Here is a 14,756-nt window from a genome sequence, read left to right on the forward strand (position 1 = left end):
CGAAAACCTCTTAAAGAATATACTATCCTATAAAAAATATTGTCCAAACGCTGTTCGGTTTTTTGTTCGGAAAATCGACCCCATTCCGAACATTTACTTGACATTTATTGGACATTCATCATGGTATTGTACGTTTTTTATGTGGTTAAAAATTCACAATCTCCACATCTTGTATTAAATTGTAACAAATATTGTATAATAGCGTGCGAGTGTCCGGAAAATTGACCCCATTCCGAATATTTATCGGACGAACATTTTTTATAGGGTATATGCCACATTGACTAATAATGAAACAACACAACAACAAATGCGTAAACACAAGCCTCTGGTTGAATTTATTGAAACTCATTGTCAAGAAAGAGCATACTCTTTTCAGGTGATAAAGATAGTAACATCATAAGAAGAATTTGTTTAATTCTAACTTTTATAGTTTTTTTTTAGATAAAAAAATGTAATCAAGCTACTTACAAAATACGTTATCCTATTAGAATGCCCATTGACATTTTCCTGATCCAGTACCATCACGAGGTATTTTGATAATTTTACAAATACATTATAGAATTATATTAACAAATATTATTTATGAATTAACATTTGCGAATTTATATGGTAAATCTATAACAGAAAAATTCCGTTCTTCCCCAATCAATATGGAGTCTAAAACTAGGTCAGCACAAAGTAATGTACTTGTTTCTGCTAAGATTAGAGATTATACAAAATGTAATTCTTACGGAAAAACACGATGTCTATATAGTGATTCACGATTAACAGAGCTCAAGCTCGGGCGCGTGATTCATGTGTGGCTAGTAAGTGTAGCTATGGAAATTGCACTACGCAGTTATCTTCAATAATTGTTGACCGTTGGCCTAAATTAACTTCTTTACTTAACCCTAAGGTCAACACTAACTCCAAAGGCAAAAGTTTCAGCCTAAACTAACCTTCCTTACCTAACCCTAAGATACTCCAACGTCAGCATTATCTTGAAAAAGGATGGGTACATTAGTACTTTAGATGATATTGGTTTATGGTTAGATAGCAAAATTAATAATTTAGATAGTAATACCGAGTAGCGGGAAAGGAACTGCCATCACATGGGCAGGCTTTCCCCCATGAAACATCCTGCTACTCTATCATTTTTTACTTCGTATTTATTACTTTGCAAAAAATATAATAAAGACATTTGAATTTTTTAATGTATGTGCGTATTTTATAAATGCATAATAGCTTTGCTAATATATTTGTAAATACAATATAAATTTTGTGTTCCTACAACAGTAAGCATAATTCATTTCAAAGAAATCTTATTCCTAACGAATAAACATAAATACAAAAATGCAGAGCTATTATAGTAATTTGGTAAGCCTATCGTCTGGGTCAGTCAAGGGTATTTTTCGTGATAAGAATCAGCTTTGTGGTCTTCCACATTCACGTGTTTGGAATCAACTTTAACACAATAAAGGTTGGGCATGCAAAGTCTTCTTGTAACGCAATTTTTTTGATCAGTAATCTCACACTCATCAAAAGTCCACGCAGTTACCACAGAATTTTCTTCAACAGGCACACCATCTCCCAATAGTTGTACGACATTCTCCCTTTTCTCGTAATTTGATTTCTCGAGACCATATGTAATATATGCCCGAGGGATTAGACCAAGGATGTTACGGAGTCCCAACTTAACGAGCAATTGCTCAAATTCGCGTAGGAAAACAAAGAACTTTTCACTCTGCATAGTCTCCTCAATATAAGTATTTGTACCATATCGATATTCGAAAGCTTGAAGTTTACTTTCCTCGCTGAGGTAGTAGCTCGATCCTGTGAATGACGTAGTAACTTCATTCACGTCAACTGCCTTTGTGACTATGTGTGAATCTGAATAATAGGGTTGCTCCAGCATAACTTCATTTGGCTTTAAATTAAAATGACGGTGAACAAGACATAATCCCCAAGTAGCTTGCATAGTATGTTTGAAGAAGATATCACCTATAACCATCAGGTCTTGGATGGTTTCCAAGGCTAACAGAGCTTTCCCAAGGCTAGGAATGTTATTATATTCGGAATGCGAAATTGGAATATTCATGTTTCTTTGTTTTTTGGAACTATCATCACTATTAGTCACTTATATAATGCTGGATCTGTACGTGTTAAAGTGATTGCTGGTCCTCGAGATAATCTTTGTGAAATGCATGATAGCGAACTAAATGATTCCCGATTTATAATTTTATTTGAGAGAAATACATGATAGCGTCATTATGCGTGTAAACAACTGAAGAACTGTTATCGACTAAATGATTCCCATTTTATACCTTCATTTGATAACACCGAAAATGATTATCAACTAAATGATTACCGATTTATACTTTGATTTGAGATAATCTATACAGTATGTAGCAACCGATACATGATAATAATAGTCAAGGGCGCTTCGCATGAGACATATGTTATGTACAAGATTGGTACTGTTTACCATATATGATACATCCCATAGTGAAATTTTATAGATGTTGCCCCCTCCATGTTAATGGCATGGTACGCTTATTTTAATAATGTTCAACATCTTCAATTAATTTATTAATTGGACTAAATGACTTTCTTATTACTTTATAATGCCGACTAGTTTTGTTCTTCTAAAATAGAAGGTAATTAGGCTATCAAAATTATATATGTAGACGAAATTTTCCGAAAACATGGCCGAATCCGAAAGGTTCGAAATCTGAAGCGAAACTCTGGCCGAAATTTAAGAACATGGCCGAAATCATTTGGTATTCTGGCCAAATTTGTGGTGCCGGCCGGAATTATAAATCGCGTGATCACATATGTTACATGAATGTGACAATCAGTTCATAATGCGGGCCACAATGTATAGTGCTGGCCGGACAATTTCGGCCTGAATTTTGACTTTGGGGCAGTTAAATAGATCAGTTGACACAACTGCGCCTTATGTAACAAAATCACATGCTCAAAAATCACATGACCGAGTTTTTTTTTTGCTGAGAGACTTATCACGTTTGTTGTATTATTTTCTCCGTTGTGGGCTCTTTTAAAAGAAACTGACATATCGCAGTTTGAAAGAAGTGTTGAAAGAATTTTTGAAGTTCCGGACAAGATTTACGCAAATAAGGCAAATAAGGTATGGATGAAATATATTATTTTTTTCGGTGTGCATTTACAAGAAATCGATTGGGACAATGAAAATGGATTATGGATAATATATGTCAGTATAGGTAGTTTAGAATCAATGTAGAAATAACATTTCGCTTGTAAATTTATAAGCAGAATCATGTGATTCTTGTAACTATACTTCGTACACTCCATGTAAATTGGTATTAAAACAAGTTTATTAACTGGTAAACGTTTAATTAAATCAAATAAACAAGTATTTCTTTACTGGATAAAAAACAAAATAATAATAATAGTAAATAAATATTTAATATCAAATTTATAAAACAATTATAAATATGGACAATATATAATTAAAACATTCCATTTATGGCGATTACCTCATCTTTTCTTATCGAGAAAATCCCTATGATCATGGGATCGCCATTTATCTGTATGCTGTCAAAAGACAATGAAATTATGAAATTGATGCACGTAACACAGAAATTAATGATAGATTAATTGTGGAGATCAGCAGAATTAATTCCTATTATACTGCGGCAATCGCATTAATCAACATTGAGGCGCAAGGAATTCTCGATAGGATTAAAAACATCGAACTAGTCGTTAATGATCTCTATGAAGAAAAAAGACTTTATGACCTTATGTAATCTTCGACTGAAGAAGCACAGAGAGTCAATCAAAATGAAACAGAATCAATTACTTCAACTGTCAGCTCTTCTTCGTCCAATTTATCATTTAAAAGTGTTACGCACGATATTTTGACTCGTTTTAAACAGATTGTTGATAGAATTATGACTAAAAAAAAGTAAAAAATTTTTTAAGATAGGGATTAGAATATAAGATTAGCGTATGGGTTCAGAAAAAAGAAAAAGTAGTGGGAAGGAACTGCGGCAGTAGTTGAATTTCGACTCATACTTACTTTTATTCCTTCCTTTAAACGACAAATGCTCATTTCCTTTATTTTGTATTAGTTATTATATAATCGCGCTTTATCTTTAATCAGTTTAATGCCTGGAGGGCATTTCTTTGGAATGTACAGTATTTATTCCGCATTAATAATATTAATTTGTTTTCATATATCCATAATATGAGAACATAAAAATTATTGTTGTGGGAACATGCAGGGGAGGAGTAAACATATGATTTGTGATCATATAAGCGGAAATATTTTAGCTCCAAAAACGCCTACTTTTAAACTACTACGATAATTGGTGTGATAATATTAATAAATTTTTAAAATTGAGCGTTTAATAATATTAAAACTATACTGATAGTATTGTTATACAGTACCCGGAATTAAGTGATATAAATTTTTATATTTTTGTATAATTGATAGAATTATTTCTGTACGCCTCTCGATGACCTTATCCTAATATGTTTTTAAACTCAAGTATTTAACTTCATAAGTAATAATTAGTAATTCCGAATATTACAATCGTTCCAAAATTTGAAAGTCATACAAATAATATATTTAGAAAAATAACAAACAATTGTTTTATTTATAACATTATTCATTATTGTACATGCTGTTCTGGAATTCCAAATCCGAGATTATCAACAGAATGAATATAACTGGTTAAATTATATTGTATAATCGGGATATGGTTACACGTTATACATGCAGATTTTAATTAAATATAGTTAATATAATTTAATACATTTATCATTTTAAAATCAGAATTTTTTTTTTTTTTTTGCTTTTATGTTCTTTTTTGATAAAATTGATATACCCGATATGAACAAATATGTGACAATCAAAAACTTTAATAATAAAATTAATATTGATTAAATACTTATTTAAAGGAAACATAATTTATATCCCTATTTTTTTCATAAAAAAAAAGGGAAGAGAAACCCAATATATAATAATATACACACGCAAAAAATATTTTTCAAACATCGAGAAAATGTCAAATACGCTCTTAACTGCAGCATTAAGTGCTGTTACGAATAGTAATGTTATTTCATACGGTGAATATATTAAAAAACGAAATAATGGTTATATTCGATTGGATCATGAATATTTTCATCAATCGCATTTAATTCGTGGTAAAGTGCCAACCGATGATATGAATATCGAATTACGAAGTTACGTGATCATTAAATCATCATGGGATAAAATTATAACAGTAGATGTTGATTTAAATGAAACAATTAGTCAGTTAAAAGCAAAAATTCAAGATAAAGAAGGCGTACCAATTGATCAACAAATATTAATTTGTTCCGGTAAAGTAGTAGAAGGGAAAATTACTTTAAGAGATTATAAAATACAATATGGATATACCTTATATTTATTGATATTAAGTGATGGTGGTACTTATGGGTTATTTATTCATCCTGATATGCTTGACCGAAAATATGATTATGATTTTACAAATGAAAATGATGAAGGAATAACTTTCATGAGAGGAAATGTTGAATATAAACGTCCTTGTGGTTGGAATAGAATTGCTCTCAGTGTTCTTAATAAATACGAAGATAACAATTGGCTTGGTGTTAAGAACAGACGTTGTTTAACAAGTTCGGTACAAAATGAGTGGCCAGGTAAGAAAAAGAAAATATTTGCAATATTTAAAAGTAATATTTGAATATATTTTTTTATTTACTTATTTTATCAATAATTTATTAATTTTAATATTAGTTTCTTATCATGGAACTGCGAAACTTAACTGTCGATCAATTGCTGAAGATGGTTATCTTTTGAGTAAGGGTAAACGATTCGCATTCGGATATGGAATTTATTCTACTCCGGATATTAATATTGCGTATCAATATGCTACTAAATTTACTTATGAAGGTGAAAATTATAGAATTGTACTTCAAAATAGAGTTAATCCAAATAATTTAATTAAAATTCCGATAAAAAAAGTTGGTGAAATTTGGATTTCCCCTAATGAAGAAGATGTGCGTCCTTATGGTATTTGTATCAAAAAAGACGATTAATTATATAAATACGTTACGATATACTTGTCTATTTTATTATTATCATTAGAAAGTATTTTATCAATAATTTTCATATTTTATTAAATTGTTATCTATAAATCAAATAAATTTACTTTACATTATAAAACAATTTTACTTGTCAAATATTTTTTAAATAATTATTATAAAATACTAAAATACAGTCATAAATTTTATATTTGAACGTTTATTGATGCTAAACCTGCATAAATTAATTGATAAGTTATATTACATATAGCTCTAAAGAGCGGAAGTATTAAATGATATTTTCCCACATTGTGCTGGAATTTAATTCCGCTGTATCCGATTAATTTATGCATAAAGATTTTAACTAAATATAGTTACGCTTGTTAATCTGCTTTTGTTCAGCTCTGTATAAAAAATTGTAACAATAACAAATATTGTTAGAATTTCCTTTTTCGAAATTTTGGCGTTTCATCCCCTTATTTACATTTTAACAAATAAATGTCGATTTAATAAAATATCTTAGATGAAGCGACTGAAGCGTAATTTCGGTAATATCCCCTTTTTTAAAATTAATATCCCCTTTTTTTAAAATTGATATCCCCTTTTTTTTTAAAATCAATATCCCCTTTTTTAAAGAGTAAACCGAAGCCGATAAATAAGTAAATGATTTTTCTTTGAGAAAATAAATAAATACCTAAATTTGTTCTCATTAACTATTTTTATTTTCCTTTGTTAAAAATACATTGTTTAGGTTCAAAAAAAAAAAAATTCAAAAAAAAAAATCCAAACAAAGGAGAACAAATGATTAATTATCAAAATGTCATGCATACATCGGAGTTCTTGAAAAATGTAAAATTTTTTATTACCTTAAACCTGTTGTCATTATCAGGTAAAAAATTGATTAACCTATTAAAGATTTTGAAAGGTTCTCGTGAATTTTTTTTTTTGGTAAAAATCATTGCAAAGTATCATGTAAAATGTTTATTCGTCTATTCGTATGTTTCACATATGTTTTGTACCAACTATAATCTAATAAACAAAATATAATGAAACATATGAATAATTCTTCTATTTTACTAATCATTATTCCTTTTACAGAAATTCATAACTAAAAAAGAACTCATGAAATACGCCCTCGATGATCACATTGTTATTATGTACTTTTTTATATAATTCATTTACATATCATGGTACTTCTTTTCCATCTGTCGTTAAAATCCGAAAAAGGAAATCGCATCGTGACTTTTGGCCAAGATTATGCTTACGTGTTCGGCCGAGAATCTGCAAATTTTATTAAGGCTTTATAAATTCCATAATAGTATCAAGTTACGTAGATCGTTTGTGTGAACAAATTATAATATTTAAAAAGATTTTTCCGGGTCTTCTCAATTTTAATAAATTCTAACTAAATTCTTATATTTATAATAATATTTTTTTGGAATTTTTTAATGTTACTCAAAGGTCACTCACTGATGGATGGTCCTTTTTGGTTACTGTCTAAAGTCTGTACGTTGAAAGCAAAAGTCATGCGTAACTTTCGTGACATATTGTAGATGGTCATCTAAGCCAAATTTCTTGTAGACGGTTGATGTAAAAATTTATATATATAGGACTTAAATTTATTTCATTTTTTTTTCAAAAAAAAAAAAGAAAAAGAAAAAGAAAAAACTCTTAAACATTACCCTTTTTCTACAATATTCCACTCACATTTTGTCAAAATGGAAAAAAATCATTTTACCGTCGAATTTTTGGCAACATCATTGGTTGAAAAACTAGATAGGAAGAATATCTTCCCACCATTATTTAATGATCCAGAATTATTCGTTGCTTCAATTGAATCAAAAGCAAAAAAGCCACCTAATTCTTTCTTAATATGCAGACTCAATGTTTCCAAAGAAGCAAACAAGAGTGGAAACCATAATATGCGTACAATAAGTAAAACAGCAAGTATTTTATGGAACGGCGCCACACCTCAAGAAAAAAATGTTTATAAGAAGTTAGCTGAGCGGGTTTATGAAATTTATGCATTGAGATATTCACTTATATCTCTTTCATCTGAAGTTGAATCAACGGAACTTCAGAAAGTACCTTCCCTTTCATTAACACAACCTCCCATCTCCGTTCCATCCCCGACAGCCATAACACTAGAAACATTTCCACCTATTATTTATAATTATTATATTACAAGCTGCGATAACAGCGATGATCCATTTTTTTACAATGATAATGATAATCAAAATGAACATTTTTATTTTCTTCCTTATTATAATTATAATGAATACTATAATTTGTAGTTTTTTTTTTTCATTTAAAAAATTTCATTTATAAATTTGTTTTAATCATTTAATATGTTGTTTACAATAAATTATCTATAAATGCCCTATAAAAAATTTTATCCGTTATTTCTGTAAAAATGAGCCTTTCACGAATCCATTCACGGAAAATGTAAATAATTCGATAAATTCCGAGATATAAGGTTATTAATTCCGGATATATGAGCGAGCCCTTTACGGAAAAAAGACGGAATATAAAAAACGAACCGATTTTTTTTACAGGGAAATGTATGATACTGAATAAATTTTTTATATTTATATTCTAATAAACAAATCTGTCACAAATTTCATAACTTAAGCCATTATAAAAAACTATAAATCATGGTTAAATGTTGCAAGTTAATTAATTAAAAACATATGGTTAGTACCGTAAATATTGAATGTTTCACATATACCGCGAAAGATGAAGTTGATAAAGTATATAAGGCAAATTGGATTGATGAGTATAAAAAACATGTTTATAATTCTAAAAAACTTTAGATAATCTAAATAATATTTTATTAGAGTCGTACTATCCGTGGCGTATTGAAAAAATGAATCATATAAAGAACGTACTAAAATTTTCAACTATCCGTGGCGTATTGAAAAAATAAAGAACCCTACATTCATTGATTCATGATGTTACCAATATGCAGCAGATATATTAATGTCAATTTTTTTTTTTAATAAAAGAAGATATTGTGATCGAAAAAACAATTTTTCCTTTCGATACAATCAAATAATCTATAAAGAAAAGTCGCTAATCATAATAATAAACAAATATATTCTATATATAAATATTTATTTGTTATAAAATTTTCTTGTAATTTTTACAAACTGTAAATATAGCAGAATTATATACATTTAGTCCCACCATTTCAATTATATATTGATTCTACTTAGGAAAGCAGTTTAACGTTAACATGTTTTAAAGTAAGCGATATCGATATCTTTATACGTGTAACATCCCAAGAACTTCATTAACTTATCGTAATACGTTGTACCACTTGGAGTGATGTCCGAGATGTTATATGATAAAGTAAAATTCGAAACCTAAAGATTTTAAATGAATTTTTGAAAGTAAATACGTAAAGTAAATACGTAATACAATATAGTAATATTTTTATTAAAGAAATTTCACTTACAGTATCTGTTTCTCTAATCATAGTATCGAGTATATTACCCCAAAATTTCTTTGACAGTCATAACAAATCGACCATATCACGGTATATTCGCGGTTATATATGATCTATGATCAACATATCATTGGCGGAGATGTTGGTATTCTCAATTTTCACCCCGACACTTGATTTACGAGCTCTTCAATAACTTCGGAAACAGGTCTAGGAGCGAAACTGAATTTATCATTGTCCAACTTTTCAAACTCCGCTTCTTGCGCCACTGCAGCCATGAATCTATCTAAGAATATGACGTCAACTACTTTTCTATTTACAACCACTTCCCATTTCGAACCTTCATAAACCATCATAATTAGTTACTGCAAAAATTCATGAATTAATAATGATTAAATGAATATGTACTCACCAGTAACCTTTTCAAATATCTCAAGGTACTCAAACGGAGACATGTTCGCGCCAGCAACAGTAATTTCAGAATTACGAGCTTCTGGCATTCTAAGTGACTCTACGATATATTTACCAAAATCGGAAAAAGAAGTGGTGGGAATCTTTTTGCTACCATCACCAAAGAATGTAGCTTTCTTCTTTTCGATATCAAACCCACACAGAAAAATCTCTTCTTGGAGTACTCCGAAATAAATATACGTATATTCGAGACCACTTTTTTCTACACTATCTCTAAATAATTTTTTATTATCCGTTAATGGATTAGCTCTATACCTTTGTTAAGAAAAAAAATCATTATAAATTTTATCATAAATTAACATACAACAAAAAAACAAAAAAAAAGGAAAGAAAAAAAACATACTTCATCTTTACACCAAATTCGGATGGGATGAACCTTTTTACCGAAGCATCTTTGGCAGCGTTTAATAATGGGGTTTGAACGTCATAATAGGACGCACCTCCTACAAAATCCATATTTAAAGCACTAATTAAAACATCGGTTCCTTGAAGTGCTTTGACGAGATCATCTTTTTTATAGTAATCCACGTATACAATTTCTGCTCCCTTGGAAGCCAACGATCTAGCCATTTCATTGCTGTCTTCTTCGTTTGACTTCCGTCGAAGAATTTTAATTCGATAGGAGCCATCTTCCAAAAATGCCTCAGCTATAAAATGGCCCACTTTACCCGTACCTCCAGCTATAGTTACGGTTTCGAAACTCATAATGACAGTTTTTTATTTAAAAAAGTTTATAAATTTAGATATATATTAGTTGAGAGATATTTATCAGTACTTAATAGTTCCTTTTCGTCAAAATCCACCTTATTTTTATACCTTTATAAATCGAATGATTATTAATAATTTATTATGTTTGTGATTATGTGTATCCTATATTGAGGTATTTCTTATTACCTGATGGTTCATGCAAAGTCGGACCAGAATATTCAGAATATTCCACATTATCATTAACACCACACTTTATTGGCGATTTATTGATTGAATATGCATATATGGAATAGTTTTCTATATACTCGGTCACTTAATCTTTGTATATTAATATTTTTTAAAAAAAAAACGGGTTGGCGTTTTTTTTTTCATAAAATCAAGAGCAAAAAAAAAAAATATCAATAATCTTTTTTTGAGAAGTAATGTTCTAAAAAAAGGAAGCTGGATCCCAACTCTAGCGCCAATATGCATTGAAACTTCCAATCATCCATTTTTTAATTGTTTCATTTAGAACAGCAGCCGATAAAACTTTTTGTGTGGGAAATCATTTGTAGAAATTTGTCACACTAAAAAAAAAATTTTTGAAATATCATATGCAGGAGTTTATTATTATTACTTTATAAATCAGATAATTGTTCTGCATATCCAAACTTTAAAAAAAAATTGTTATTGTAATCTACTTTTGGTAAATTTTTTTTTTCTTCTTTTTATTTTTTATTTGAAAAACTATATAGTATTAAATCTATGCGAAACAATTAAAAAAAAAAATTACAAACTCCGAAATACTTACCCAAAAAAAATTAGCAGAATTCTTTGATGGATTCATTATTTGAACGTTTATATCATATATATCTATATAATAATAATAAAAAAAAAAATTTTATTCTTATTTGGTCATGTAATTAATATAAACAAATTATTTTAAGTTTTATTTATAGTAATTATCAGAGTTCTTTTTAAGAACAAAATAATATCCTATCAATATCGAAACACAGTTCTAGGATTTTTTTTGTTTCAATAATTACCGGAATATCAAATCTTTGTAATTATTTTAATTTTTTGTTATTGTTATTTGTTTTTGATAATTTATTAATTGTTAAAGAGAAAAAAAAGAATTTATTAAAGAAAAAAAAAAGAATTTTTTCAAACGAAAAAAAAGTTTCTGTTATTAACGTTTAATGATGGTTCTATAAAAAAAAAATTTATTCTGTATAATCATATTCCCGGAATTTCTAACCTCAAAACATTGGAAATTAACCCAAATTGCTTAGATTTTCACGGAGTTATTACAGAAATTCGGATAAAAATTTTTCACGGGGTAGGACAATTAAATTACATCAATTATACTAATTATACTGGTAAGTATAAAAAATTGTTATATGTCGATGTCACTTTTAATCGGGTGACACAACATAATCAAAGATTCGACTTTGTTAAGATTGCAATAAAAAACTCTCATGCATAAGCGGTAAATTAAATAGATTAAATATTATTATAATATTATAATATTTAATTTTTTTTATTGTAAATGAAACAGCGGTAGATTAAATATTATTATAATTGATTTATATGTATATTATTACAATATCTTTAAAAATATTTACAAGGAAATTTCTAATTAAAAATGTTTCGATCCTGCTTTTTATCCGAATTTTTCATTTTATTTTCTCTAAAAACTATTAAGCCTCAGAAATAAAATCATGTGATATGATATCAAATACTGAGAATGTTCGCATGGAACCGATCTATCGCTTTATTTATTATGCATTTAAACAGACGTAATTTATCCGGTTAACTTTTTTTGAACAAATCATTTAGAGGGTTATTTGAATTGTTTGGTGCTTTACGTATAATGCATTTCCATAAATATTATTATTGATAACAAATTCTAATAGAATAAACCAATAATATCTTTATCGAATGTGATATCGGTCAAAGACCGATAATATTTTTATAATTACAATTCTCATATATGTATATACCCGCGTTAATTGTTTAATTATATTTTGCGTTTTATATTTTGCGGTTTATAAAAAAAAAATACTTTATAATTAAATTACATAAGATATTGCAATTATACTGAAAAATATAAAAAATTGTTATGTCGATGTCACTTTTAATGGGTGACACAACATAATCAAAGTTTCGACTTTGTTAAGATTGCGGTAAAAAAACTCTCATGCATAAGCGGTAGATTAGATTAAATAATATTATACTATCATAATATTTAATTTTTTTTATTGTAAATGAAACAGCCGCGGTAGATTAAATATTATTATAATTGATTTATATGTATGTATATTGTTACAATATTTTTAAAAATATAAACAAAGAAATTTCTAATTAAAAATGTTTCGATCCTGCTTTTTATCCGAATTTTTCATTTTATTTTCTCTAAAAACTATTAAGCCTCAGAAATAAAATCATGTGATATGATATCAAATATTGAGAACGTTCGCATGGAACCGGTCTATCGTTTTATTTATTATGCATTTAAACAGACGTAATTTATCCGGTTAACTTATTTTGAACAAACCATTTAGAGGGTTATTTGAATTGTTTGGTGCTTTACGTATAATGCATTTCCATAAATATTATTATTGATAACAAATTCTAATAGAATAACCAATAATACTTTTATCGAATGTGATATCGATCAAAGACCGATAATATTTTTATAATTACAATTCATATATATATATATATATATATATACCCGCGTTAATTGTTTAATTATATTTTGCGTTTTATATTTTGCGGTTTATAAAAAAAAAATACTTTATAATTAAATTACATAAGATATTGCAATTATACTGCAAAATATAAAAAATTGTTATGTCGATGTCACTTTTAATCGGGTGACACAACATACTCAAAGCGACTTTGTTAAGATTGCGGTAAAAAACTCTCATGCATAAGCGGTAAATTAAATAGATTAAATATTATTTTTTTATTGTAAATGAAACAGCGGTAGATTAAATATTATTATAATTGATTTATATGTATATTATTACAATATTTTTAAAAATATAAACAAAGAAATTTCTAATTAAAAATGTTTCGATCCTGCTTTTTATCCGAATTTTTCATTTTATTTTCTCTAAAAACTATTAAGCCTCAGAAATAAAATCATGTGATATGATATCAAATACTGAGAACGTTCGCATGGAACCGGTCTATCGTTTTATTTATTATGCATTTAAACAGACGTAATTTATCCGGTTTAACTTATTTTGAACAAATCATTTAGAGGGTTATTTGAATTGTTTGGTGCTTTACGTATAATGCATTTCCATAAATATTATTATTGATAACAAATTCTAATAGAATAACCAATAATACTTTTATCGAATGTGATATCGGTCAAAGACCGATAATATTTTTATAATTACAATTCATATATATATATATACCGCGTTAATATTTTGCGGTTTATAAAAAAATTATATTTTTCGTTTTATATTTTGCGGTTTATAAAAAAAATTATATTTTGCGTTTTTCCATCTTTTTTTGAATAAACAACGAAAACCATGAGTTATAACCAAGAAGAAGAAGGTAAAAAATATATAATATTTAATACAAATTAGAATTATTTACAATTTTTAAACTAAATTCGCGATATAATAAAACTAGCTTCAAGCAGCAACAGCAGCAACAGCAGCAACAACAGCAACAACAGCGACAACAGCAACAACAGCGACAACAGCGACAAGGAACTTAAAGGTAAATACACTAACAAGCTGAAATATATTTCTCATGGTGTTTATAAACGGATCGTGTGTTATTAATTTGCCATCAGTTGTCATACGTCACCACGCAACGAATTTTTTTTAGTGTATAAATAAAAATCCTATGTTATATCACATCAGCAATGATGTAAATTGGATTCGCGCAGTAGACACAGCGTACAATACTTTTATTTCCCGCGTATTTCGTTGAAAATATTAGGCGTCATTTTTCTTAGTAGCGCCTATCATTCGCGGAATTTATAACACTGATTCACATGATGTTATATTTCTACTAATTCCGGCTGAAATTATTCTTTGTCACGTGATCCGTTTTTAAACATCCCGTGTCCTATAAT

The 14,756-nt window shown here is 28.2% G+C and overlaps 6 protein-coding genes across 6 annotated transcripts; 3 read left to right on the forward strand and 3 right to left on the reverse strand.

The window, feature by feature from the left end:
• Positions 1-120: 120 nt before the first annotated feature.
• On the forward strand, positions 121-937 carry OCT59_009627 (uncharacterized protein; the record flags this gene model as incomplete). The annotated part of the gene is made up of 8 exons (XM_066133712.1): positions 121-128; positions 203-211; positions 265-376; positions 442-451; positions 517-528; positions 625-667; positions 755-806; positions 896-937. 8 exons carry the CDS (start codon positions 121-123, stop codon positions 935-937), a joined length of 288 nt encoding a protein of 95 aa, XP_066000127.1.
• A 441-nt stretch (positions 938-1,378) lies between these two features.
• On the reverse strand, positions 1,379-2,077 carry OCT59_009628 (uncharacterized protein; the record flags this gene model as incomplete). Its single annotated transcript, XM_025310391.1, has 1 exon — positions 1,379-2,077. The coding sequence occupies one exon, from the start codon at positions 2,075-2,077 to the stop codon at positions 1,379-1,381; it is 699 nt and encodes a 232-aa protein (XP_025182794.1).
• A 1,569-nt stretch (positions 2,078-3,646) lies between these two features.
• OCT59_009629 (uncharacterized protein) lies at positions 3,647-4,072 on the reverse strand (the record flags this gene model as incomplete). The annotated part of the gene is made up of 3 exons (XM_066133713.1): positions 3,647-3,733; positions 3,821-3,915; positions 4,036-4,072. 3 exons carry the CDS (start codon positions 4,070-4,072, stop codon positions 3,647-3,649), a joined length of 219 nt encoding a protein of 72 aa, XP_066000128.1.
• An 883-nt stretch (positions 4,073-4,955) lies between these two features.
• Positions 4,956-6,186, forward strand: OCT59_009630 (uncharacterized protein). The gene is made up of 2 exons (XM_025315418.2): positions 4,956-5,664; positions 5,762-6,186. Exons 1-2 carry the CDS (start codon positions 5,028-5,030, stop codon positions 6,061-6,063), a joined length of 939 nt encoding a protein of 312 aa, XP_025182793.2. The 5' UTR covers positions 4,956-5,027; the 3' UTR covers positions 6,064-6,186.
• Positions 6,187-7,766: 1,580 nt separating this feature from the next.
• OCT59_009631 (uncharacterized protein) lies at positions 7,767-8,342 on the forward strand (the record flags this gene model as incomplete). The annotated part of the gene is made up of 1 exon (XM_025331766.2): positions 7,767-8,342. The coding sequence occupies one exon, from the start codon at positions 7,767-7,769 to the stop codon at positions 8,340-8,342; it is 576 nt and encodes a 191-aa protein (XP_025182792.1).
• Positions 8,343-9,278: 936 nt separating this feature from the next.
• OCT59_009632 (uncharacterized protein) lies at positions 9,279-10,669 on the reverse strand (the record flags this gene model as incomplete). The annotated part of the gene is made up of 4 exons (XM_025325108.2): positions 9,279-9,413; positions 9,676-9,833; positions 9,906-10,219; positions 10,308-10,669. The coding sequence occupies 4 exons, from the start codon at positions 10,667-10,669 to the stop codon at positions 9,279-9,281; spliced, it is 969 nt and encodes a 322-aa protein (XP_025182791.2).
• Positions 10,670-14,756: the final 4,087 nt, after the last annotated feature.

Source organism: Rhizophagus irregularis, chromosome 17, assembly GCF_026210795.1.
Source record: "Rhizophagus irregularis chromosome 17, complete sequence".
Taxonomy (NCBI): Eukaryota; Fungi; Glomeromycota; class Glomeromycetes; order Glomerales; family Glomeraceae; genus Rhizophagus; species Rhizophagus irregularis.

Bases quoted from the DNA above. Each gene is read 5' to 3' on its own strand.
- OCT59_009630 (XM_025315418.2), top strand. From the start codon at position 5,028: ATGTCAAATACGCTCTTAACTGCAGCATTAAGTGCTGTTACGAATAGT. The intron at 5,665-5,761 runs GTAAGAAAAAGA...TTTTAATATTAG, and splicing joins GGTACAAAATGAGTGGCCAG to TTTCTTATCATGGAACTGCG.